We start from the raw sequence: 24,876 nt of genomic DNA, 5'->3' as shown, positions 1-24,876 counted from the left end.
TAGCCAGAGGGTTCTTTCTTCATCTTTTTCCCCGCAGATGAAAGGCTCCTGATCCAGCTAAACCAGATTAGGTTTATTCCCTCAGTTGCACCTCAGGTGATTTTAGACCTTATCACACCTTTGTTCTTCAAAGTGATGCCATTTCACAGCTGAATACTCTTCCACGCCGGAACCTGAATCCCCAGAACGACGACATGATTTATGAATATTAACTGGCCTGAATCCGCATATAGATGCAAATCCACTCCGCTGTGTGTGTCTGTGTGTGTGTGTGTGTGTGCGCTATTGTCGTTGTTCAGGTTCTTTCCAAAGAAATGAAAAGAAGACTCAAGGAAAATATAACATATTTACTTCTTGCATTGACTTGCCAACAAGTGGATTTCTGTTTGATCGTAGAAGAAGCAGCGTGGATGCTCCTCCTCTCCCTCCACCTTCTCAATATACATTTAGGCCACGTCGTCCAGACGGAAACGGCAAGAAGCGTAAAACGTCTTTTGACACAGGACTAGTGACACATCTAGCGACTTTCTGTCATAAATCTGTGGACGGCCCCTTAGCCCTGAGGGACTCCTCTGATCCTCTGAGCGGGATGAAAGAGGAAGCATCCATCCCTTCATTAACATGAATCACCAAACGCAGCCGCCCGGCTGACGGATGTTAAATCATTTTAGAGGAAAGAAGACATTTTCACTATGAAGTCTGAACTAACTGCAGTGTATTCAAGTGTTCTACAGACTATTAAGATGAATTTCGAACGTAGTAGCCTCCGTAAGTGCAATAGAGATCAGAATGTGTGCATGTCCTGTTGGATATCTTGTCATGAACTTTAAATTAAGATGAATAAAAAAACTACCTAATTTCAAAGTACTCCACATAAAAGCAGCCAACTCTTAGTTGGACCAACAACTTCTCAGTAAATGTTCTTATTTTCATCTAACTTTTCGCCTGCTTGATAAAAATATGCAGCAGCAATAAATAAAAAAATGATGTAAAACAGTTTTTTAAGCTCAAATGAAGTTTTAACTTGGCAGCGGGGGACATTTTTTAAACATTGCGGCTCGTTTTATGAACGTCTTTTACAAACAAATGGAGTCAGCGTGGCGAGGTTTCCATGAGTCTCTCCAGAGAGCGGCCTGGACGACCGTGCACCTCACACCCATTTTTAATGACCGATATCAGTTTTTTAGCTTTTGTAAACTTTACCGGAAAAAAAATTCACGTCGGCAGGATTCCTCATTTCTCCTCGGCATACAGTCACCATTGTATCCAGCAGCCGTAAACCACGTCACTCTGTGTGGTCCACTAATTGCATATCAGATGGAGCCAGTCTCTGTGATGAAAGCTTGACTCCGCGCTTTGTGCTTTGGTGTCAGTTCTAGTATGTAAAGCAGATGTGCGTTTAATAGCTGAGCTCATCAGTGGTTGTGTACCGCTGCCTGGTTGAGCGGCTTTTAAGGTTGGATTTCCACTGGAGGCCACACACACACACACACACACACACAGGCTTGGTGTGTTTTTATCAGAGCGCCTGAGGATCCACAGCCCCTGAGCCGTGTGCCCGGAAACTGGGAAGTGTTCCTGAAATGGCACTAATCTCACTAAACTGTGATGCCGCGCAGCAAGTGCGTTGTACTTTTTGGTATCACTTTTCCCCAGAAGCGGCGCTTTTGTCTCCGAGTCTGCAGCAGACCAGTGTGGTAAATATTGCTTCAAACCCTCGTGCTGAGGCTCGCGCTGTATTTGTAATCAGCAGCAGCAGAGGGTTGGCTGCTGCAGCTTCATCGGCTAAAAACCTTTTATATCTGATCACATCCCCAGCTTTGTGTCAACAACTTAGCCTGGGTTCTACATGTCATATTGGCTGGCGCCCAGCTGATTATGAACACAAACACATTCACACAACGATTACATGCAGCTTAGTCTTGGACTTTATGAAACATCCCAGCGGGAGCTTCTTTTTTTTTGTCGTTTTTTTTGTTCCTAACCTGAAGGTCCTGAAGTGATAAGGCTGCTTCAAAGTTAAAGATGTGTCGATGATTGTGTTTCAGCCAATCCCTTTGTGATGCTGTCATGGTGTGTGTGTGTGTGTGTGTGTGTGTGTGTGTAGTGTGAGGGTCAGCCACTCAGAGGAAGCACCATGCAGACTAGGGCTGCAACTCACAATTAACAATTTGTAGTAACTTATTTCCCATCTATGATTTGGAGTCTTTCAAATTCTCTGAGCCCAAACTGACATCTTTAAATGAACTGAGTCCAAACATTTGAAATGTTAAACTAGTTATTGTTATTGATAATATGTTAAGGAAAAGTTGTGTGTTTGGTAAACAAACAACACGTTTACTATCAGGAGAGAAACATTGTCTGAAGATGAAGACAAATGTTGCCTGTGTAACGTTTTAAGCTGATTTTCTGTGAGTTTAAACGTTTTTAAATCCACTGAAAACGACGAGGCAAAGCTGCTAAATTATTCGTGAACTCTAATAGGATTTATTTTTTTTCTCAAACATAATTTGGACCAATAAAAAAAGTATAAATTCTGCATCTGCCATGCCTGAAATCTCTGTGAGCACATGGACCGTACATGTCGACTGTGCCTCGGTTATTGCTTTCATCATCAGTGTAGTGTGTGATGAGTTAGTCAGATTGCAGACTTATCCGTACTTTTGGTTTTTGGGATGCAAAAAATATTAAAATGTATCACAGATTGTAATTTTAACAAAAATGGGCGATTCTGCTGCATCATTCTTCGTGGCTAAATCTGTTTCTATTCGACTTTTAGCATACAAAGTTTTTTTTTCCCCCCAAATTCTATATTTCTATTCGGGTTTTATTTTCTGCTCAAATTGAAAATGCACAGAAGAACAGGCTGATGAAAACCCAGCTTTAGAAACAGCTCTCTATAACCTTTGTATACATACAGTACAAATATATATATATATACATATATATATATATATATATATATATATGTATATGTATATATATATATATATACTGTATATGTATAATTACAATACCATTCAGGCTGTGGGGCTTAGTCATGGTTGCTAAAGTGTGATTAGACGATTGTATGTACACAAATAAGAAGTGTAAAAAAAAAACGAGTGTAAATAGTGGCGTAGTGTGACATTCAAGTAGGGGTGAGAATCACAGGAGGACTCACGATACGATACATGGTCCACGATACCAATAATATCACAATACGCCATTATCCCGCTGTAAACTCCCTCTTCTTCAGCCAGGTAAGTTCCACACTCATTCGTTTGAGTAGCACCGCAACAAGGAGACATCGCGTACTGAAACTGTCAGGGACTGTTAACTTTAGAGCGCCTTAATATTTTAATTTAAACATCGATATTTGCCCTGGCGTATCGATTATCGTGTTAGCGCGGGGAAGGACGACGATATATCAATTTATAATCATATTAAATACAAAAATGGATCATCTTTACATTGGATTTCACTGATCTAAATATTCTATTATTCATCATTTGTCTTCTTCAAAATAAGACGTCATTTCTCTAAAAACAGTATTTTACAAATATCTGCACACGCATTAGTGCAGTAAAGTAGTTGGGCTTCAGTTTTGCTGGAGCTCTTCACGTTACATAAGGCCCCCCCCCGCCCCCCCCCCCCCCCCCCCCTCGGATCGCCTCCTTTTTCTGCCCCCGCTTCTCTTTCATTCGGCACAAAAGATTTCTCAAAACACACACACACGCCATCAGAGCAGCGTGGCAGCCTTCCAGCGAGGGGCTCCAGTGTCGCTTCATTTCAAAGAGCTCTTTGCTCTCCATCCCTTTTGATGCTCGCTCCCCAGCAGCAGTGGAGCGGAAAAGCCCAACGTCCAGCTTTGATATGAAATTTGTCCCTGATTCTCCACACTGCCCCGCGACTCGGAGCAGGAAACAAAAAAATCCACTCGCTGCCTGCCATTTTTTATTTTCCGTGCATCTGTTGTGCAGGTTATCCCATGCCGAGCAACAGGTTGATCAGCTTTTGGCAGAGCTGCACAAATGACTGGTGTTCACACAGAAAATACAGTCGTGTGTGAGCATCAATGTGCAACACTTAAAGCTTAAGTAACCCGTAGTGCTCACACGGCACGGATCTGTGCCGCAGGTGCACCCATGGTCATTTACTGTGGGAATTATACACAAATAACTCCTTATATGGACATCCTGGGTGTGTGTGTGTGTGTGTTTATAGGTCACATACTCAGGCTTTAAAAAAATATGTTTAAGTGGTGTTGAGTCAAAGTTATGATTCATTTATATAGAGTGAAATAAATGAGCAATAATCGTGCAGTTTCATTGTGAACTTCACAAATTCAATCCCATTGTAAAAACTTTTTTTGCTCACGTGTGCTTATATAGGTGCTGAAAAAAAGGATATAAGACACTCTATATAGTCTCTATATATATACTGTACGTTTTAACATAGTAATGGAGAAAAAAAAAGAGTGCTCTGTGTTCTAAGGGTTTAAAATGACACCAAAGTTGCTGCTGGATGTTTTTGCCGATTGGACTAATTTTAAATTTGGTTACGAAAACAAAACGTCAGTTGCAGCAAAGCTACGCAGATGTTTGCATAAAGATGCTCTCCTGCTCTCAAAACACTTTCTTCATATAATGGGTCATCGTGTGTGTGTGTGTGGTTTGTGGGCAGTGTCACATTCTATTCCGTTTTCCTTTCAGTTGTAGTTGTTGCACTGGAATTCCCGTTTCTTGCGAGTGCTGAAGCAGTTTGTTTAAATAATGCTGCAAGTATGTGTGAAAACTCTCTCTTCCTGTGTGTGTGTGTGTGTGTGTGTGTGTGTGTGTGAGTGTGAGAAACATTCCAGTGTTAGAGGTATGTGAATTACGTCTTACACAGCGAGAATGTGAAGAATCTGCTGCCATGAGAAGGCCACTGTTGTTTACTGACGCAGTACTGTGAAGGAGGTTCCACGTGTGTGTGTGTCTGTGTACATGTCTCTCTATAGTTGTGAGGACAGATTCTGATTCTTCAAAAACCCTCATTGTGTGGACGTTTTGGGTGTCGTGAGGACATTTTAGCAGCTCTAGCAGCATCTTTTAAGAGCTTTTTCTGAAGGTCATGACTTGGTTGTAGTGTTAGGGGCCAGTTTCTCTAATGGGAATAGTGTCTGTTTTGTTTTTCTTCTGTATGACACTAATTGGAATATTCTTGGGTTTGTGGGAAAAATCCAGACATTCAAAGACAACAGCATTATGAAATTTGGGGAAACATTTTTCATATTTTCCTCCAAAAAAAAAGGTAATTAACACATGAATTAATGATGAAAAAATAGAACACGCCCCTTCACCCAACCACTTTCACATGACATACGAAGGTACGAGTTGTCGGGCATGCTGAGGCCCTTAAATATGTGATTTATTTCGAGGAAAAATAAAAAATTAGTTTTGGCTTCCTCCGTCCACGTTTCACTTCAGGGGGGCGCTATAGAGCCCTGGTGCAACACATGGGTCTGATGCCAGTATCGCATTTTTGCCACACCTGACCTCCTAGCCAAGTTTCCAGAGAGTTTTTATGCACGTTAACTCCCTCAAAAATGACGGCAAAGCCACGGGTAGAATAATAATCTGAAGGAAAACAATGGTCTCTCTTTGCACTGCATGTCAGGAGCCATTTCGGCCCCTGGGTTTCGTGCTCGGGCCCTAATTATCCCTTGAGTTTCAGTAGGGTCCTTAATTAAGTTTAGGTAAGGTTCAGAGCAGTGTGTTTGTATATAAGCAATCATTCTGAAAGATGTTACTCAAATTGGTGTGAAAGCTGCAGGTCGTCTGTAATGTGCATTTTGTAATTAGTTAGCGGCGCTGAGTCGTTTTTTAAATGAATTCAAACATCCATGACTGTGCTGGTGTGTAACTCTTGGTTGATGTTTATGTCCAGTACGAGCTGTTACTGTCACACTGATGACACCACATGACTGTGGACTGCACAGCATGTACCTACATCAAGTCATCATGTCATACTTGGACGTTAAGCAGGACAGTCAGAAATCTGAGATTAAAGTCAGAATTGTGAGTTTAAAGTCAGAATTCTGAGATTAAAGACAGTCAGAATTCTGAGATTAAAGACAGTCAGAAATCTGGGATTAAAGTCAGAATTGTGAGTTTAAAATCAGAAATCTGATATTAAAGTCAGAATTGTGAGTTTAAAGTCAGAATTCTGAGATTAAAGACAGTCAGAATTCTGAGATTAAAGACAGTCAGAAATCTGAGATTAAAGTCAGAATTGTGAGTTTAAAGTCAGAATTCTGAGATTAAAGACAGTCAGAATTCTGAGATTAAAGACAGTAGAATTCTGAGATTAAAGACAGTCAGAAATCTGAGATTAAAGTCAGAATTGTTAGTTTAAAGTCAGAAATCTGAGATTAAGGACAGTCAGAATTCTGAGATTAAAGTCAGAATTCGGAGATTAAAGTCAGAATTCTGAGTTTAAAGTCAGAATTGTGGGTTTAAAGTCAGTATTCCGAGGTTTGAGTACGCACAAGAATGAAAAACTGCTTTGTAAGAAGAAAACCTACAGGACCAGATTGTGGACGTTATGACCTTGTTTCACTGACAGAATCTGCCGCTCTTAAAAACACGTAAAAGAAATGTGTTTTGATGAGAAATCGTCTGAATGAATTGTTAATATCAAAAACATATTTGTGTGTGTCAACAGATTTGGGACATGAGCGATGACGAGAGCATCTGAAGGACGAGAACAAGAACAAAACCCGGAGCCGCTGAACTGAACCCCCGCGGGGGCAAAGCGAGTGAGTCACCGACGGGTCAGTGGACAACAGTGAATTAAACAGTCATTAAAGTATATTCCCCCAGAAACAAGCTTCATAATAACTATTTAAGACATTTTGATTCAGTGTAAGAGTTTAAAAAATGATCAGTGGCAGAATAATGTGATTAAGATGTAACATCAGAAACAGGATGGAGGCGGTTCGTTCACTCAGCTCTTTGAAACACTCCACATTTCTATTTTGTCTATCTTTAAATATCTACTTCAGTCACAGGTTCACTGTCTCCATCAGTGCATGTAATGGATTTGCTGAAGAGCCTCTTGGCTTTGACGAACGACATCTGCTCACTCGTTCAGTTTGAAGAAGAAAAAAAAAGAAGAAAACAGAGCTTTTGACCATTTTATGAAAAATGCAAAAAAAACAAAAAAACACCGTCGTCGACAACTCTGCAAATCCATCCATCTCCCTGTGGTGTTTACTAGTGACTGCGCTATATACAGTAGTTAATACTAAAACCAGCTTTGTTTGTTTCTCTGAGAAATCATGCACAGATGTTAATGTACGATTGCCACAAATCATGTACACGGCTTAGCAGTTTAAGCCGAAAGAACCAACAATAGAAACAGAAGGTCTTCATTTTCTTTATGTGCTTGTCTGTATATTCTTTCTTTTTTTATTCACTCTGTGCCCTGTGTTTGATCTGCTAGCATAATATTTTAAAAAGCAGCTGCTTGGAGACTTAAAGACGGTGATTAGTGCAATTTTGAAATAAGACACTGAAGTCTAAATTGGGAGGAAAGTGAAGAATTTACAAATACAATTACACTGTTTAGACGTTCGCCTCCAGATTTATCCTCACGCGGGATTAAACTCAGGATTCAGACTGTTCATAATTATCCGAGTGTTTGTTTTTTTTGGGCCCTAATTCTGTTACGTTTTTACCATGGAGCTAAAATAAAGTGTGCGTCTTACACCATTTACACCTGTGAGAGTTTTATCTGTAATCAATCACTTTCTTCTGCATTTCCTTTCACTATAACAACACATCCTGCAGTAGATTGGATCCAAATATAACCATCACACAACAACAACAACGAAAAAAACAGCAGTGCAGTAATGAGACACAGGCCCACACACACGGACTGTGGTTTAAAAGCACTTTATTGTTCATCAAGGCTACTTTACGTACAAAAAAGGTGGCCTGCCAAAACCTTTTTAGTAGAAGGAGACACAGAGCCACAAAATCCACTGTTGTTTTCTTAATACACTTCTTTTTTTTCTTACAGTTCAGAGTATTACTACCACTAAGCACATGCTACTTCCACTTCAAACAGGAACCTGGAGAATGTGGTACTCTTTGATTTATCTGCAGTTTTCACGTTTTTAAGATGGGAACCGAGTCATCTCCAGGTGACCTTGAGCACAAGATATGAAGGACATGTTGGAAGGGGTAGGGGTTCTCCAGACTCGGTTCCCATCTGTAAACCAAAATTATTGTCATTAAATGACAGATTTGACAATGCAGGGATCCAATGTGCCTGCTAGCCCACAACTGACGATGATCTGTCAACGTTCAATGGAAATGTTTGGATAATAAAATTCACTGGGCTAGTGGCAAAACATGTGAACTGACCAAGGTCAAACTCTTTTCTGCTCACAAGTGAAATCTTTTGTTCAGGTGTCTCACACGACGACGGGGTTGGGGGAAGAAAAACACATTTTAAAACAACTGCAAAACATCGTGGACCAAATGGAAGTAGCGATTGTCACTGACACACCCACCAGTGGCTCTTTTCATGGTTTCATAACGTTTATTACTGTGCTCCTGCACTTGAACCTTTTTACTCTAACATGACAAACTCTATAGAAACAAAAAAGATCAACTTTTTTTTCACAAAAAAAAGAAGGAAAATGCAAATGATTACAATGTAAGGACAGGGAAAACAACAACAACAACAAAAAAAACAATTAAATAGCTACATATCATTAACAAATTAATTGTTCCTCAAAAAATACCTACGATTTTTTTCTCTGTACATTCGTTACGCACAGCGTAATGATGGTCTTATAGTTACCTATTATAAAAAAGTATTTTTTTTTTATTAAGTGATTTTCCTACAGTGTGTAGGGAGTGTGTGCCAAAGCAGAAAAGAGAGCCTCCTACTACCTACAGGCTGGTAGTGAAACAATAAATGAATGAGAACAAATTACAATAGAAAAAAAAACACACAAAAAAACGCTTATGGACACCAAGCCCCCGTTCCCTCATGTTTTTCTACGACGCTACAAACTCTACATCCAATCTTAAATCAGGGTCAACTGAGTCTGAGAAGAGGACGAGTCACACTGCAAAAGACTTTTGAGACATCTCGCCGATCACAGACTGACCGCGCTTACAGGAGCTCAGCTCCCGAAGCTCCACCCCCGTCACCTTCAAACAAACGCAAAACAAAAATAAACCACATCCACCGCCCACAGTTCGCCACACGGCACAACACAATGAATCCACTGGCAGCTGAGTTAATCTGTAATCTGAGTTTCAATCTGTAGAAGATGTACCATCAGTCCTGGATCAGCAGAGGATGGAATGTGTGGACACTTTCGAGATCAGTATTTTACAAAAGTTTGACTATTTCACTGTCATTTCTGCGACAGGACCATTTCACGGGAGAGATTCTGAATTTACCTGTGGGTCCTGACCCACCCAGATGTTTTCACCTGACAGATGTACTGAAAATAAAATGAATCTTACAACTGTAAACTTCAGACATACAATAACTGTGCACTCGAAACTCGTACTCCCCCCCCAACCCCCCGCCCGCCGGCCACAGCTTGTGTCCTTGGCTCTGAATGTCCTGGAAAAAATCTCTTTTTTACGGCATCGGTTGTTGCTTCGTCATATGACCGGGATTGTTCGTGGACACCTTGTTATTAGACACGCACAATATAAAGAGGTCAGCCGGGGGAAGCTCGAAGACACGTGGCCCTGGCTGGTTATTAGCTCAGTCTGTTGATATGGAGAGATGTGGAGTGTGTGTGTGTGTGTGTGTGTGTGTGTGTGTGTGTAAGGCCTGTACAAAGTTCCCTATAGGAGGAGGAATGTATGCCACAGTGTATGGCGCAGGCTTCTTTTATAAGAGTAAAATAATTGTTTTTTTCAGACTGCAGCAGCAGCAACAATGACGTTCAGAAAACAAAGTAGGGAGGAAAAAAAAATGTTTTGACACCAAATCTGGACACAAAAAACTCAAGAGAGCTTTGACAGCACGTTATAAATCCAGGTAAATTAAAGGGAAACCTTGTGTGCTTGTTTGCCCTCGATATAAACCGTTGTAAAGGCTGGTACAAAGACGGTGATTTTATGACGGTGCCTAAGTAGACTCGAAACATTTACCAGGTTTTAATATCAGGCTTAAGTGTTGTTAAACAAGGCTCTGCAGACTAGTTTGTGCCAGTTTGGTGTCTCAGCTCAGTCACGGGTGAAGGCTGTAGCATCCTGTACCTGATGGATCAACATCTGTAACAGGCAGCAGCGCATTCCCAGAGCCAAATTGACACACGCGGGGGGGGGGGGGCAACGAGCAACTCGACTCTGGTGCTGAGGCGAGGTTTACCAAACGCAGTGAGCATCTTTTAACAACAGAGCCTGTCCGGAGGCCGTCCCACTGTAGGTGTTTGTTACCATACTGATATTAATGGAAAACGACAAATACAAAAAAAAAAGTGTAATAATACCAATAACAACAATAATATGGAGTACAACTGACCCAGCAGTGAGTGTATAGTGTCTATGTCTGTTACTAACGATAAAAGAAGCAACAAATAACGTCCGGATGAAAACGCTAATAGTAGTTAAGATTGAAATGCTTTAAAAACACTAATAGATACCAGCTATTAAAAACAAAACGGAACAAAAAAACATGCATCTGTAAAAAGAATTAGTTTACCCTTCAAACCTTAGAGAAATCTACCAAACCACAGTGTCTACAGAGGGAGGGAGGGATGGAGGGAGGGGAGGGTGTAAGATAATTACAACACCTGTGTTCAAAGAGAGATACAAAAAAAACAAAAAAAACAAAGGTGTGTTTGAAGAGATCTGAATAATCTTCTCTCCCCCGGTCAACAAACCAGACTGTTTAGTTCTTTTTCTTCTTCTTTCAACCAGTCAGCAGTTAAACCTGCGACAACACATCGACACTGCAGTCTGTACTTCTTTGTTTTCACTCCCTCACATAATGGCCACAGAAAATAATAATAATAATAATAATAACCCGACTGTGCTCGTTAAAAAAATATAAAATAAAATAATAATCACCATGCAATTATTTGGCACATTTACACAGGTGATGCAGTTTGGGTTATGATTGTGTTGGGAGGGACAAAGCTGATACTGATCAACACTGATTCATTCACTAATTGGATGCATGTGACGTTTATAACGCGTGACTCTGTGACGGTAAAGAAACGACATCTTCGCTCACAGCGAGTTGTCAGCAGGAAGTTGAAGGACTTGGAGGTGATGTGCTTAGTACAAAGTGAGCGGGCAGCCGAGTGACTAATGCTTGTGTTAGTATCCATGGTGATGATGTGTTTACTCAAAGTGAAGAGTGGCCACTTCCTCCACAGTTTACCTAATTGTTTATGCCAGTTTTGTTTTGTTTTGAACATGGAGAGAGTGCTCTCTCTGCACCCCAAAGTGTGATTTAATGTGTTCTGATCTTCAGTTTAGTGCTGCTAAGGAAGGGTGCATGTAGTTAACAATAACTAAACATGTTGGCTGTTAACAGCTACTGTATGCCAATAGAAATCCTGTACCAGCCGACCCTGTGTTCAATAAATAGCCTAGAGCTAATGTGAGATCATGTCCCCAAATCAGCTTTGTCAGTCCCACTGTGTCCAGTGCCAGATTGCAATATTAACATGCCAGCATTAACTATCTCCGGCAGTAGTGCAAATCAGACCGAGTATAAACATACAGTGACATCATCGTGTGAACACATACACAGACGGGAGCGATGGGGAGAGAAGGGGAGAGAAGGGGAGAGATGATACTTTGTGATGTTTGCTGTTGCTTGTTTTCTGATGCGGGTGCACTGATGGACTGATCAGCGTGTAAAGTTTTCTTTGGTAGCACAGTCAGGTGGATTGAGAATTGTTTTTTTTTTCCTTTTTCCTTTTGTCATCATCATCCTCTATCAAATATCTGACATCCCATAATTCAGAAGCGGTCCACAATACTACTGTTAAAAGAAACAAAAACAAAGAAGAAGGATGGAAAAAAAACAACAACTAATAATTAAAACACCTTCCTTCCTCTCTCTTTATGTACATATAACTACAGACGCTCGGCTCCAAGCTTGATATGCAAGGATGATGAATGAATAAATGGATGAATGAATGAATGAATGAATGAATGAATGAATGGAAGGAGCAGCTTGATGCTATGGTCAGTCTTTAGGTCAACTCTCATCACTCCTTACTGATTATTGTCTGGCATTAGCATAACAGTGGTCAGTGGGCCAGAAAAGCCCAAAAACGGACAATTAAGTTATTGCTGAATCATTCCTCTCTGAGTAGAGAGAGGGGGGGGTGAGGAGAGAGGGGGGAGAGAGAGAGAGAGAGATAGAGAGAGTGTTTTAGATGTTTTTAGCAGACCAGCAGGCAGGCACTGCCTCTCTGAGATGCTGCTGACAGACAGAGAGTGATGAGAGCGTGGATGCTGGAGCCAGGGTGATTGCTGGGGAACGTCGGCAGATCCCTCTTAAACCCCGCCCCCTCCTTCAGGAAACCACGGAGGGGGAGTGGTTGTGATTGATCATGTGACTGTCAGGGGAGGAGTTTGGGCTGCTGCCAGACGATGAGGGGCTCCCCTTGTTTTTGATCTGCAACCAGGTTTCCCCCAACGCCTTGGCGAAGTGGTCGTCCACCGAGCCCGTGATGGACACTGAGTTTGTGGCTGCAGGCTCTGGCTCTTTGTAGTTCTTCCCAAGGCTGCGGCGGAAATGCTCTTCAATCACTGGGTCGCAGGCTGTGTTGGCTGAAACAAAAGAGGGATGGAGAGACTTTTAGTTCCCATAATGAAATCAGAAATGTCTCTGAAGCTCATTTGGATAATAGGCAGTGGGTTATTCATTGCCCAACATCGGTTTTCACATTGGCAACGTACATTTTAGGTCAATGGAAAATAAGAACTCCAACATCTACTTCACTTTTTCAAGGCAGTTTTTTTTATTATTATTATTATATCCCTGTTCTAAATTCCATTGTTAACTTGAGATCATAGTGATTTCACTAGGGTCGTAAAAACAGCCACAGTGAAGTTATCAAACCACAGAAAACATGACTGACACTCACAGAGAGAACGAATAAAACAGACGTTTTATTTGGCCGAGGCCTAAAATGACTCATTTATAGAGATAATAGGCAATAAATGACGCTACTGTAGCTCAATTACAGTTGATGTGCTGCCAACACAGAGACTGAAACCTTGCTGAGAGAAAACTGCACAGATTCTCTTTAAGTCAGTCTGAATGTAGAGAGTATGGGCTGATGTTTTATCAGTGAATCCACTGTCACACATATGTTTTCAACAAGTGCACTGGTTAGGAATAAGAAGTTTGTTTCAGAATTAGTACACTCTAAGAGAGAATTAACAAAGTAAAGGCCACCCAGTAACAATCAGGTGATAATAATCCTGATACCAAAGAAAACAACAAACAAGCCTGTGTTTGTGTCACACGTTCATTCAAAACGCATGAGTGCACTCACTGTTGATTCTCCTGTAGTTGTTACTGAGGCTTGAGCAGCCATTGTGGGAGACAGGACAGTGAGACAGGTTGCAGTTGCGGTTGTTGGCTGGGGCACATGTGATCACTGAAGGACGATTCTGAAAGAGAGAGGCAAAAAAAAAATCACTGTTGTGTGTAAGAGGAGTAAACAAAAAAAAACTGAAATGATGAGGATCAGCAAGAGGTTTACAGCTTAAAGGAATGATTCAGTGACCAAAACAGGTTTTGAAACACTTTTGGCAAACAGTCAGTGTGGTGATGTAAAAGAAAGGGGAAGTGCACGATACCTGCTGGCGCTCCACAGCGCTGACTGTGTGTGGCACTGACTGTGTCAGCGCTGCTGTGCTGCTACGTGCAGACTCCACCATGCTGTTTTTGGTGAGAGCCAGTGGCTGGTCCATAGCGGCTAAGCTGGCAAGGTGGTGATGGTGGCTGTGGCTGTACAGGTGGTTGCTGTGAATTCCCAAGCCACCGGGCACCACCACTCGCTCAATGGAGCTCCGGCTGTGGTCCTTGGAGACAGGAGAGCTGCGATAGTCTCCATTAGGTTTCCTGGGAAGACGGAGGAAGAGAGAGTTACAGAGCTTACATTCATAGAAACAAAGCAAGACGAGCAATAACTGTTTTACTTTAAAAAACATTTGATAACACATCAGTCAGACCTGGAGTTAAGTGTGAAGGATGAGTACAAGAAGAAGGAAGAATACAAGATCCAAATAAGACTGGTGGAAAGTCTTGAGTGGAAGAAGCGAGGAATAAAAAAAAAAAAAGAACAGTTCAGGGATAAATAAGGACAGAAGGGTAAAAATTGGTTCGGAAAAATAATGTGATGAGAGGGGGAAAAAATAAAAAACAAAACAAAATGACAATAGTGAATGGGTTTCTCTGTCAAACACTGCAGGAGCAGCAGATGCTATGAATACTGATCTCATACATATACACTCTGATTGCTGAGGGGGTTGATAAGACCATTCTGCATGAGCACACGCTCTAACACACTCATATTTGCCAGGCAAAGAAAAAGGAACACTGACATTCAACGTGGATAAACTTATCTCCCCGCTTAGAGGGAGTGTTTTCTTAAGAACAAAGAACATCCTCATCTCTACAATGAGTCTGCAGCCAGATTACATTGTTGCCGTTTACAAATGCATGTTATTTTATGCTTTATTATTCCCCGACTTTTATCCTACACTATGTCCACAATGACAAGCACAATAAAAAAAAGGTGCACGAAGATAAAGCCACAAACCCCAGTAGTAAAGATGATGGATTCAAGTTATGACAATTTAATACACAAACATGATGGCTTTTTTTCCAGTCCCCAGTTCTGATGATGACTTTAACTCTAGTGAAGTCACTGCCTGATACTGTGCACACTTGCTTACAGTTAAACAGGTAGTAATTATTTTGCTGTGTGCGTCAAATGTGGTCTGTGTGTGTTTTTGACTGTGTATTACACCCTTCCTGCAGCTCCAGCTCCACTCCCCTCTTTCAATTTGAGGCCCAGTTACAGGGAGCAAGATTTACTGTACTACCCTCCTGCTATCTCTGCTTTTCTCTCCAGCTCAATGCACCCACATTCTTACACACATCCATTCACAATTCAACACATACCCACGACTTCCTCTGTTCTACGCGCTAAACATAGACAATGAAGCCTGTGATGGGAAAAGGTAATTACATTTACTTTAAATAAACAGCAGTCAAACAATGGTGGGCGGAATAAGACATAAAAATTCTGCCTTTATTCTTCACCGGATCGTGTGCGGAGGCATTTCCCATCCATGTGAAAAAGTCTTGAGAGAGAGAATACACAGCCGACTCGGAGGGGGGAAAAAAAGGCTGCAGTCTCTCCTTAGGGTTTGTTTACATGCAAAACAACATGTCCAGGCAAACAGTTGTAGATGCATGTGACCAGGCAACCTGACTGCTGGGTCAAGCATCTGGAGCCCACAGCACCGTCCTCCACAAATAAATAGTCGCCGCAGAATAGGGGGGGGGGCTGAGGAGAGGTGGGCAGGGAGGCTGCATGTGAATGGTCCAGACCTCTACGATAAAAAAAGAGTGAGGTCGGTAGTTTCCTTCGTTTGTGAGACCCCTCTCTTTTTTTTCCCCCTCTGTCTTTCTTTCTTCTTTTTCTCTCACAATTGGCAGCAAACTTCCTGAGGGTTAAAGAGGGGGAGACTTGGCAGCACTTGCATACACCCGAGCTGACAGCTCACCAGCAGGCTTTTAATGTTTTCCGAAGTGGTATAATTTTCTGTTTTCTTCTTTTATAGTAGTAAAAGTAAAATGTCCATCACATAACATTTATCTGTGAAGTGATTATGTTGTCAATATTACATTTTAAGCAAACGCTACAAGCTGATTTCCTCTTATGTGACTCTTATATGCCATTGCACAAAAACTTAAATTACATAAAATGTACATAGACATTGTCACCTTCCAGAAGCTGGGTCTTCAGTAAGTTGGTAGAAGTTGTTCCAAGTTATAATCATTGTCAATGAATAGACATGCCCACATCCTCAAACAAGAGGTGCCATCACAGGAGCCAGTGAACGGGAACAACGAATCCAACCAATGAATGGCATAGCTGTTGAATCCATCACTGCCTCCGCCTTTCCCTCTCCTGACTGCCAACCAAACCCCGAAACCACAATTCATGCCAGACATCAGGCATTCAAAACCCACTCGGTCGCCTCTCTTACTCACCTCTCAATTATTGTTAAGGTCGCAGCTGGGGAAAGAGGGAGCGGAGGGAAAGGGCGGGCAGCGAGGGCTATACATGAGACACATGGGCATGAGACAGTGGTAACAATAGCTAGAGCCTAAAGACAGGGTTGCCAGTTCTGAGGCTAGAGGAGAGGATGAGAGCTAAAAGTGTCTCAGTGTCTACAAGGGGCGACAATCTGATTCTTTTTAGGGGTGGAGAGAAAAAAAAACAGTGGAAGTAATTAGGGGTGCAGCTCAAACTCATTTCACAATAAATGCTGAATGGCTTACTAATCACTCATGGAGTAAATGGAGTCACATAGCAGTGTAAACTCTTGCACTTTCAGGAGGCACAGACAGATTGAATTATGTACGTATGTATCTGCATTTTGACTGCAGATTTCTCATATTTAGGCAAAACTGTTTTTTTGTTTTTGTTGCTTGCTGAAGTGATCGTAACAGCACTCCTATAAGGTCAACCAGACCATAGAATGAAACATTTGCCTTCGTCAAGCAACAGGATGGATCTGACAAAACAGATGGTGCAGTGGCCCAAAGCCAGTAAAAGTTTATGCAGGGCAAGTTGACTTGAAAGTGTCTTTTGAAAAGGTTCTTTGGTAAATTGAAGTAATGACCTACTGTAAAAAATCTCATTATGGTGATCAAACAACATGTTATTCAGGGTATTTGAAAGCACAGTTTTAAATAAAGAGATTTTTCTGGGAAGAAGAAGGAAAATGTCAGATGGAGAGCTGGACAAAAGGACTTAGAGAATCAATCTATTCGAGTGTTTTCTACAGTAATCTGGGATATGAGCAGTCTGGCATCAGTAGCAGTCACTGTAGAGGGAACTCAAAGAAAGATCCCTTAATTTAAAACCCTCAATACATAAATAATATAGTTGTACAACTTTAACAATATTAGTCTACTTGAATCTGTCATTAAATACTGCCTTTAAAGTAACCATTCACGTCGTGGCTTGTCTTCAAGTTTAACCTCAAGTTAAGGATCATAACTGCAATCATGTGTTTAACGAAAAAGAAAAAAAACACACACAGCCGAACACAGCTGTGCATCTATTTTTGTAAAGAGTAACAACTAGTAATTTATCCTCACTCACATAACGATTAGCTTTCTGCAAAACGCCACAATGGAAGGAAAATGGAATAATATAAATCTGAGCAAATAATCGACATAGTTTTTTCAAAAGTGTGCTGCGAATTTGGTGAGTTAGTTATACTTTACTATGAGGCAAAGATATGGGGGCTATAAAAGTTCTGGGATTTTTCTCACAATTGTGCACCAGAACCGGCAGGAAAAAAACCTCACTACAAATCTTTGGTTGGGCACACAGAGAGGGAGAGAGAGAGGGAGAGAGAGGGAGATACACACAGGAAACATCTGGGAAGAATCAGGGTACAGAAAGAAGATGACGAAAAAGAAAAAAAGAGACATGATGAAGGCTCAACCACAGGTTACAACCAGGCCCAAGCTCTGCGAGGTCTGCAGAAACCCACAAAATGTACACAGAGAGAGAGAGAGGGAGAGAGAGCCACAGGGCTTACCCGGACTGTAAAGAAGTATAACGACATCTCAAAAGAGTTTATGCTGATCAGTTCAGGCTGTAGTCATGGGAGTGAACAGATATTAATAATAATCTTTGCATCCTTAGTGCATTCTTTGAATACTTAAATGCAGAGACAATACAATGCACATACTATGTTACTATGTGTACTACACATATATATTATTGCTATGAATCAAGTGCCTTTTCCCTATACCATAAAATATAACATAAGCTTAATGAAACTGCTCTGGCAAATCCCACGACTTTCGAAAAGCCTGTAAGAAAGACTTCCCACAACATTTCCAAACAGAGCCCGGACACAGCTGTTTTAAATCCTTCATGTTTTCACTCATGCAGAAACGCTGATCAAAATCAAGCACGTTATTTGCCTGTGAAATGACTGCAGAGAAAAAAGGACTGAAGACAATCCTTTGTTATCAAAAGCCGGGAGAGATCGGATATGGGAATAACCACAACAAGAAAGCAAAGAAACACACAGAGAGACACACATTTGCACACAAAAGAAAAAGAACACGCACTCCCTCCGCTTTTCTCATGCTCACACACTATATAAATAGTCCTCTGTAAAACAAGAGGCTAACAATGAACATTGAGAGAGGGAGAGAGAGTGTCTCTTATTTTCTCCTCATTTGGCCTCTGGAGAAACTTCCTTGAGAACAACTTTGTGACGATGTTCCCAGTGAGAAGCAGCTGCAGTTTCTTTGTACTACAGTCCTAGTACTGCAGTAACATGATTACTATGGATTCTGCTTTTTAGGTCTTCTGTGAACACCATGAATGTGAGAGAACAATCACATACGACAAAAAACTTCTAGCTTCATTTTAAACCATGCAGCCACTAGTGGTATATCACTCTACTATTGCAACTATATTTATTACAACCTCAGAGTAAATTATACAATGAACTGTACTAACAGATAAAAGACAACGACCTACTACTGATCATTCTTATGACCAGGCTAATGGGTTTACAGCAACAATGTTCCTGAAATAAATCTGCAAAGACTGACTGACAACATGACCTGGAATCTACAGTCTCTAAAGGATCCAATGTTTAGTGTTAAAAAACATCTGAATATCTAAGAACTGTGTACTGTGTCTACTCTTCTTTCTAAGGAGAGGAGGGGGTGAAACAGCTGAGCAACAGTACTTTTATACTCGTGGGGTCTACAACTGTAGAGTAGCGGGCAGGCGGGTGAACAGGCTGCAGCAAGCTTCCAGCCCACAGGCTCCAGTGGACAGGATAAGGCTTCTTTGTTTAAGACTCCTCCTCCTACTCCTCAGAGAAAAGCGAGAACTTAGCCCCTGCTGCCTGACAAGGAGCCCAGTCACAGCCACACACAAAGATGATCACACATGGACAAGCAAACACACACATGTACAGACAGCACACGGCTACACATGCACAAACCTGCACAAACACATGCAGAGTGCATGCAGACCTACAGTGCTCAGTATCACAGCCACATTAGGGGATCAATAGTGCTCAAATATGATATTTCATGGCATGATGCAATATTGATTTGGAAATGTCCTTAACAGTGGATTACTGTTGCATTTGAGCCTCCGACCACTGGTTGGGAGCATGATTTTGGCCATTATACTTTCTCTAACCTCTCACCACTCCAACAAAACTGTATGTTGTTAATGCATATAACATTGTTATTTTTTTATTATGAGCGTTGTACATAAAACAGACTATTTGTGAGGGAGACAAATTGCATTATATCACCTTGATTATAGTACCTCTATTAGGGTATATATTTCGTTTCACTGGATTCTTGCAAAGCCCTAATCCATATCAACATTCTTACACTAAAGACAGATCTGTTAATTTATCTCGCATGTAACACTGTCCCATATTTTTTTTTTTTATCTCATCCGAGTTGCACCTCCCCCTGATTTCACCTGATTGGACAACAAAAGGAAACCCGAGCTTTCACCTTGGCCCCACCCAGCATCATGGGTGTCAAGTGTTTTTCATCAGTATCAACACTGAAAGTATGACTGAACTTGCAGACAAAAGACACGGCAGCAACAAGCAACTCATTATTTAGCCACAGAGAGAGAGAGAGAGCATACATGAAAACTGCCATTCAAGCAAAACATAAAAAACACAAAACGCTTCAAAACATGAAGGACACCAATGACTGTGCAGAGCTATCAGTGCAGACAAAACATGAGCTACATAAGACAGAAGCAGCCAGCAAAATCCAACAGCTAGAACGGTGTCAGATAACCATCTCAGGATATGTGAACTGTGTGTGTGTGTGCATGACTTTTTCTGGTTTGCTGTCTAACTTTTTCCCAAGGAACCAAGTCCGTCATTTTCAAATTATACTAAATCACTGCTCCTACAATTGGCAAATTGGTGAAATTGTGCAGAAAGCTCATGCATGTTAAATAAAGATGAGTTGACAGTGAGGCGCATTGCAGTGTTTTCTTTTACTGGTTATTTTTAGTTTGACTTTTTCCTGTAAAACCAACTGATCATTGTCCACTTTTGTATAATCACTGTTTTTGAACGACAGTTCAAACAAGGTGGAGAACCTTTCATAGGCTGACAGACGGCAGGTTTCACAAGTCACTCAACAGTTACCTTTGCCAGGAAAAAAATGCCCTCAGAGAAACCCAAAATTAAATGACTTAAAATAAGACACTTTTACGATGGCTTTCCAGGAGGAAAAAAAAGTCCTGGGGATGCGTTATAACCTAGAATGCTCTGAATCTGGATTTATACAATGTATGTACTACTTGACCTTTCTTGAGAAGAATTAACCTTAAACTCTGTCAAAATACTGTAAATAAAGAGATATAAATAAAAGGAGTGGCTTGTCACAGAATATTCCCAGAAAATAATTGGAACAAAGGGCAACTTGAAGGCATCACAGTGTTTTTTCTTATACTGTTGTATAAGATCTGCTTTCACAGAACCTAAAAACTGCAACACCAAGCTGAAAGCTGATATGACAATAAGTCCTATTGTGCTGTGGTACACCAACTTACTAAACAGAATCCAACTTGTGACACATGAGTAGGAGCATTTGCTTATCAGTGCATGCAGAAGTTAACCGCATGGTGTGTGGAAAAAATGTCTCACAGGGATTGAAAAATGACCAACACAACAGACTAATGCAACAAGTGGGAAGATGGGCTTACTGCTTGGTTTGACTGCCGAGTCCAATGTTAATTTTCCCACTACTGATATATTCATACCAGAAAACAAGATGACTCTGCACTAATGTCACAAAAGCACAATCTAACCCTTTGTTATGTGTGCCCAGAGTCACAAGATGAAGGAACAAAGACCCTTCCCCTTGCTCCACTAGAACAATTTGATTTAAGAGAAGTATATTCCTGGCTTGTCACACAGGCAAGGAAACATACAGTCACCACACACTATAATTGTAATGAAATGAAATGAAATGACAAAGAAAAGCAGACGTTTTAAAAGCCTCATTGATTACGTTTGCATTAAAGAGCAGTGGCTGCAGTACCATCCCTGACTCAGTAAAACTGGACAAGAGAGAGAGTGACAGGCACAAGGAGAGATAAACAGATGGATAGAGAAATCTCTGACATGACCGCCCCAGGCCCAGCAGTCCTTCACCACCAGTAAGCGCTCTAGAATCTCTGGAATCTCTGGAAGTGGGAATGTGGGAACGTTGACGATGTGAGTCATTTTTCTGTTGTGCAGTCCCTGTTTCCAAGCTTCCAGAGGTCTGTGGCTATAAGGAGAACACTGTGGAGCCAGCTAAACCTGGCATAGCACCCTGGAGTCCAAACTGGGACTTCTAAGAAGGCCTGTCTGTGCAGAGCTTATACCAAGCAAGGTTCCCGCAAACACGTGGCCAAGAGAAACACGGGCATCCACAAGTAAAAAAAAAAATGACTTCTTTTAAATACAGTGACTATTCTGTGTGTATAAGTGGCTTCTAGGAAGTAGAAAGGCTTCATCACAGGTTAATTTTTGCATGAGAAAGAGAGTCAGAAAAGAGAAGCAATAGGAAATTGAATCCACATTTTTGTCAGGAAATGAATATCTCGAAAACAAATGTATTTTGAGGGCTCAATAATGGTTTTCAATAAATACTCACAGCTGAGCAGCAAACAGTCGGCTCATCTTTGCCACATGCTCATTGTCATCCATGTCGCTGTCCCCCTGGTCCCCATTCAGTTTTCTCTTGGTCGGGCTGATGGGCGGAGGACCTGTCCTGTGGCTGGAGATTGAAGAAGAAGAGGAGGACAATGACGAGGAGGAGGAGGATGTGGACGAGGATAAGGACAAGGACTGCAGTCTGGGGTCCCCTCTCAAAGCTGCCTCGCCTGAGGTTGGAAGACAACACAGGAATAAGACAAAGGGGAGTTAACTTTTTGTTCAATTTTAAAACACAGCTAAAACTGAAGAGACAGTTGCTGTTGCCTCACGTGCTGACACTTAAAAAAGGGTCCACAGCCATATGTGAAAATTACGGTAATTAGTCAAAATTACAGCGTTTTCAAATAGAAGGTGACTGTTTTATTGCATCTTTAAACAGTGAGACCACAAAACTACTTTATGACAGTGTTTACTGTACAGGCTGTGTTCCAGGTCAAACTTCATTTTTGTTGACATACAGTTTGCTGAGAGAGGCACAAACCTCTGCCATGAGCAGAAATATCTGGTTATGGATGTTTTGGAAGCAATGGTTGTGGATGGGTTCTGCATGTGTGTCTGTGTGTGTGTGTGTTGTGAACTATTTCTCACAGTGTCTGTCTCCCTCTGGTACAGAGGACCTACAGAGTTGTCAGAGAGTGGGAGTACAAGAAAAAAAGAATCAGGAAAACTACCACTGGCTCCATCTCAGCACTGGGACTTTCCACTGCTTCGGCCTCATGTATCTGTCTGAAATTTTCCCCAAACAAAACACAAAGCCTCGACTAAAGCACACAAGTCCAGCTTTCTCTAACAATACTCATATAATAACTAAAAGCATGTCCATAACAACAATAGACACCAGCCCCCTGCAATGCAACTGCAACTAGCTGACCCCTTCTCTTTTCAATTTGATTTACATTTACATTAAACTGCAGCTAATATTAATGGCAAAGTCAAACAGAATACACATCAGTGCTGAGTAGCAGCACAGTAGAGACCTATTTATTGTTATTAGTTTAAATGTGATTTTTCTGCTGGGGTTCTGAAATGCATTACTTACAGCACAATACTTAAAAGCAAATAATCGTCGGGCTTCACTTGTTTTTGTTCATACTGCAGATGTATATTTAAAGTGTTGCTTTTCATTAGATGTAAAAAAACAAACGAAAACACACACAGTTGGTACCACCTATTTACTACAAAATGCGTCTGAGCTGGCTCAAAAGCAGAGGAAGTTATGTGTATGTATGTATGTCCAGCTCTGTATTGGAGGGTTAACAATGATGTCATAAAATCTGACTACACACTAGTTTGAGGTGATCCGAAAATAATTAGATCATTAAGTCATTCAGGGGGCAGTAGTGCATAAACATGCGCACTGACAAGCTTGGTAATGTCATAAAATGTGTGCTGCTCTATTCACCCAAACACCCCTATGTGTCTTTAGTTCAGGCATGGCTGGTGGTTCTTTGCCTGTCCCTCTAGCATGTTCCTGCTTGCCCCACTGTGTGCCATGGCAACAAGGGTGACATCATTGTTTTCAGCAGGACAGAGGGGTGGCAATAAAAGAAGAGAGAAGGTGACACCACACTGTCCAATCAGGATCTGGGACACATAACCGCTTATCAGAGGTATGGGAGTGACACACTGAACAAGGGTTGAATGTGTGAGCATTTTTTTTTTCACCTGATAGCTAAACAAGACATTTGACCATGTTTGACTGCTGATTACACTTTGTTGCCAGCCAGGTAGATACACCTGTCTAAAATTCACCCAGCCCTGCAATAAATTATATAAACATCAATTCACGGACATATTGACTTCCGGTTTACATGCTGAGCAGCAGACACAAGATGCAGTGACATAAAGACAAAGATAGAAAGGAACATTTTCCTAAAAATCAGGAGAGATGGCATACACTATTTATTGTTCACATGTATTCAGTACACAAAGATACCTGCAGTACTGACATTTTCTCCCAATTTCCAGCAGTCACTCAGTAGAAGTACACGTAGTGTCGTATCACAAAAAACTAAAACTCGCCTCTCCTTCCCCTTCGCTGCTCTCTCAGTTTATTAGGTTCACATGATCAAAGCCTATTTGTCTTGAAAGAACTTCAAACAGCTTGGAGTCAGGATGAGATTGGATTACAAATGGAGGTAAGCCTATCTATGATTCCATTTCCCCCTCTTTTTCTTTCATTCTACCCCTTCAGATACTGGAAAAAGATGAGAGTATGTCCTCTCTTAGCAAAGCAGCAAAATTATTATTTTTGGCAGAGTTTATTTTGGCTGAGTAACATGAACATGGCCCTCTGGTAAGCCTTTATCCTTGTTGTTAGGTTTATAGAGGTTTTGGGCTTGTAACGCCCATGAGGACATGTAAGAAAAAAAAAAAGCTCTCTCAAAAAAATAATGTCTGTGTTATTAAATGAGATTTGATATCTCTGGGTGTTAGATTGTTTGAATCTTTCTGAGAGACAAAGGAAAGGAAAGGTAAGCACAACAGACAGACAAAAGAGAGGGCCTGACAAAAGTGCATGGTTTTGAGAAGGTTCTCAATCTTGTTCCATTTTTCCCTGCTTATCAGCAAAAAAGGGACAGTCAGCATTTTACTATGCATCCCTCACTGCCAGGCCTACTACTGGTAGAGGCTTTACAGGGAGAAAGGGGGTGGGGAAAACAAAACAAAAACAATTTCCAATAGTAAAATCACAGTTTAACATTATTGAAAAACAAAGTTGAGAGCAGCCAGACAGTGTGGTTTGCAGAACAGAGTAGTTTAAAATTAGGATTTGCTTGCAATGCTGCCCTTTACACATTGTATTCATCAGTTTATTAAAATAACTGTTTATTCTATGTAATCATTTGATAATATGCATGATATT

At 41.1% G+C, this 24,876-nt stretch overlaps 2 protein-coding genes across 4 annotated transcripts in view; one reads left to right on the top strand and one right to left on the bottom strand.

Annotated features, from left to right (window-relative positions):
- atg7 (ATG7 autophagy related 7 homolog (S. cerevisiae)) overlaps window positions 1-7,740 on the top strand; it is a 46,676-nt gene extending 38,936 nt beyond the window's left edge. For both annotated transcript variants that reach the window (XM_058631896.1, XM_058631895.1), the window contains exon 19: window positions 6,688-7,740. In XM_058631896.1, coding sequence (XP_058487879.1) covers window positions 6,688-6,720 — 33 coding nt within the window. In that variant the 3' untranslated portion in view covers window positions 6,721-7,740. The remainder of the gene's footprint in view (window positions 1-6,687) is intronic.
- Window positions 7,741-8,445: 705 nt separating this feature from the next.
- Window positions 8,446-24,876, bottom strand: part of vgll4b (vestigial-like family member 4b) — a 36,714-nt gene continuing 20,283 nt past the window's right edge. For both annotated transcript variants that reach the window (XM_058631540.1, XM_058631539.1), the window contains 4 exons: window positions 21,949-22,177; window positions 13,836-14,100; window positions 13,529-13,646; window positions 8,446-12,797 (listed from right to left, as the gene is read on the bottom strand). In XM_058631540.1, coding sequence (XP_058487523.1) covers window positions 12,541-12,797; window positions 13,529-13,646; window positions 13,836-14,100; window positions 21,949-22,177 — 869 coding nt within the window. In that variant the 3' untranslated portion in view covers window positions 8,446-12,540. The remainder of the gene's footprint in view (window positions 12,798-13,528; window positions 13,647-13,835; window positions 14,101-21,948; window positions 22,178-24,876) is intronic.

This window comes from Solea solea, chromosome 6 (assembly GCF_958295425.1).
Source record: "Solea solea chromosome 6, fSolSol10.1, whole genome shotgun sequence".
NCBI classification, from domain to species: Eukaryota; Metazoa; Chordata; class Actinopteri; order Pleuronectiformes; family Soleidae; genus Solea; species Solea solea.
Note: the sequence above shows the minus strand (reverse complement) of the source record. Positions and strands in the feature narration are given on the sequence as shown.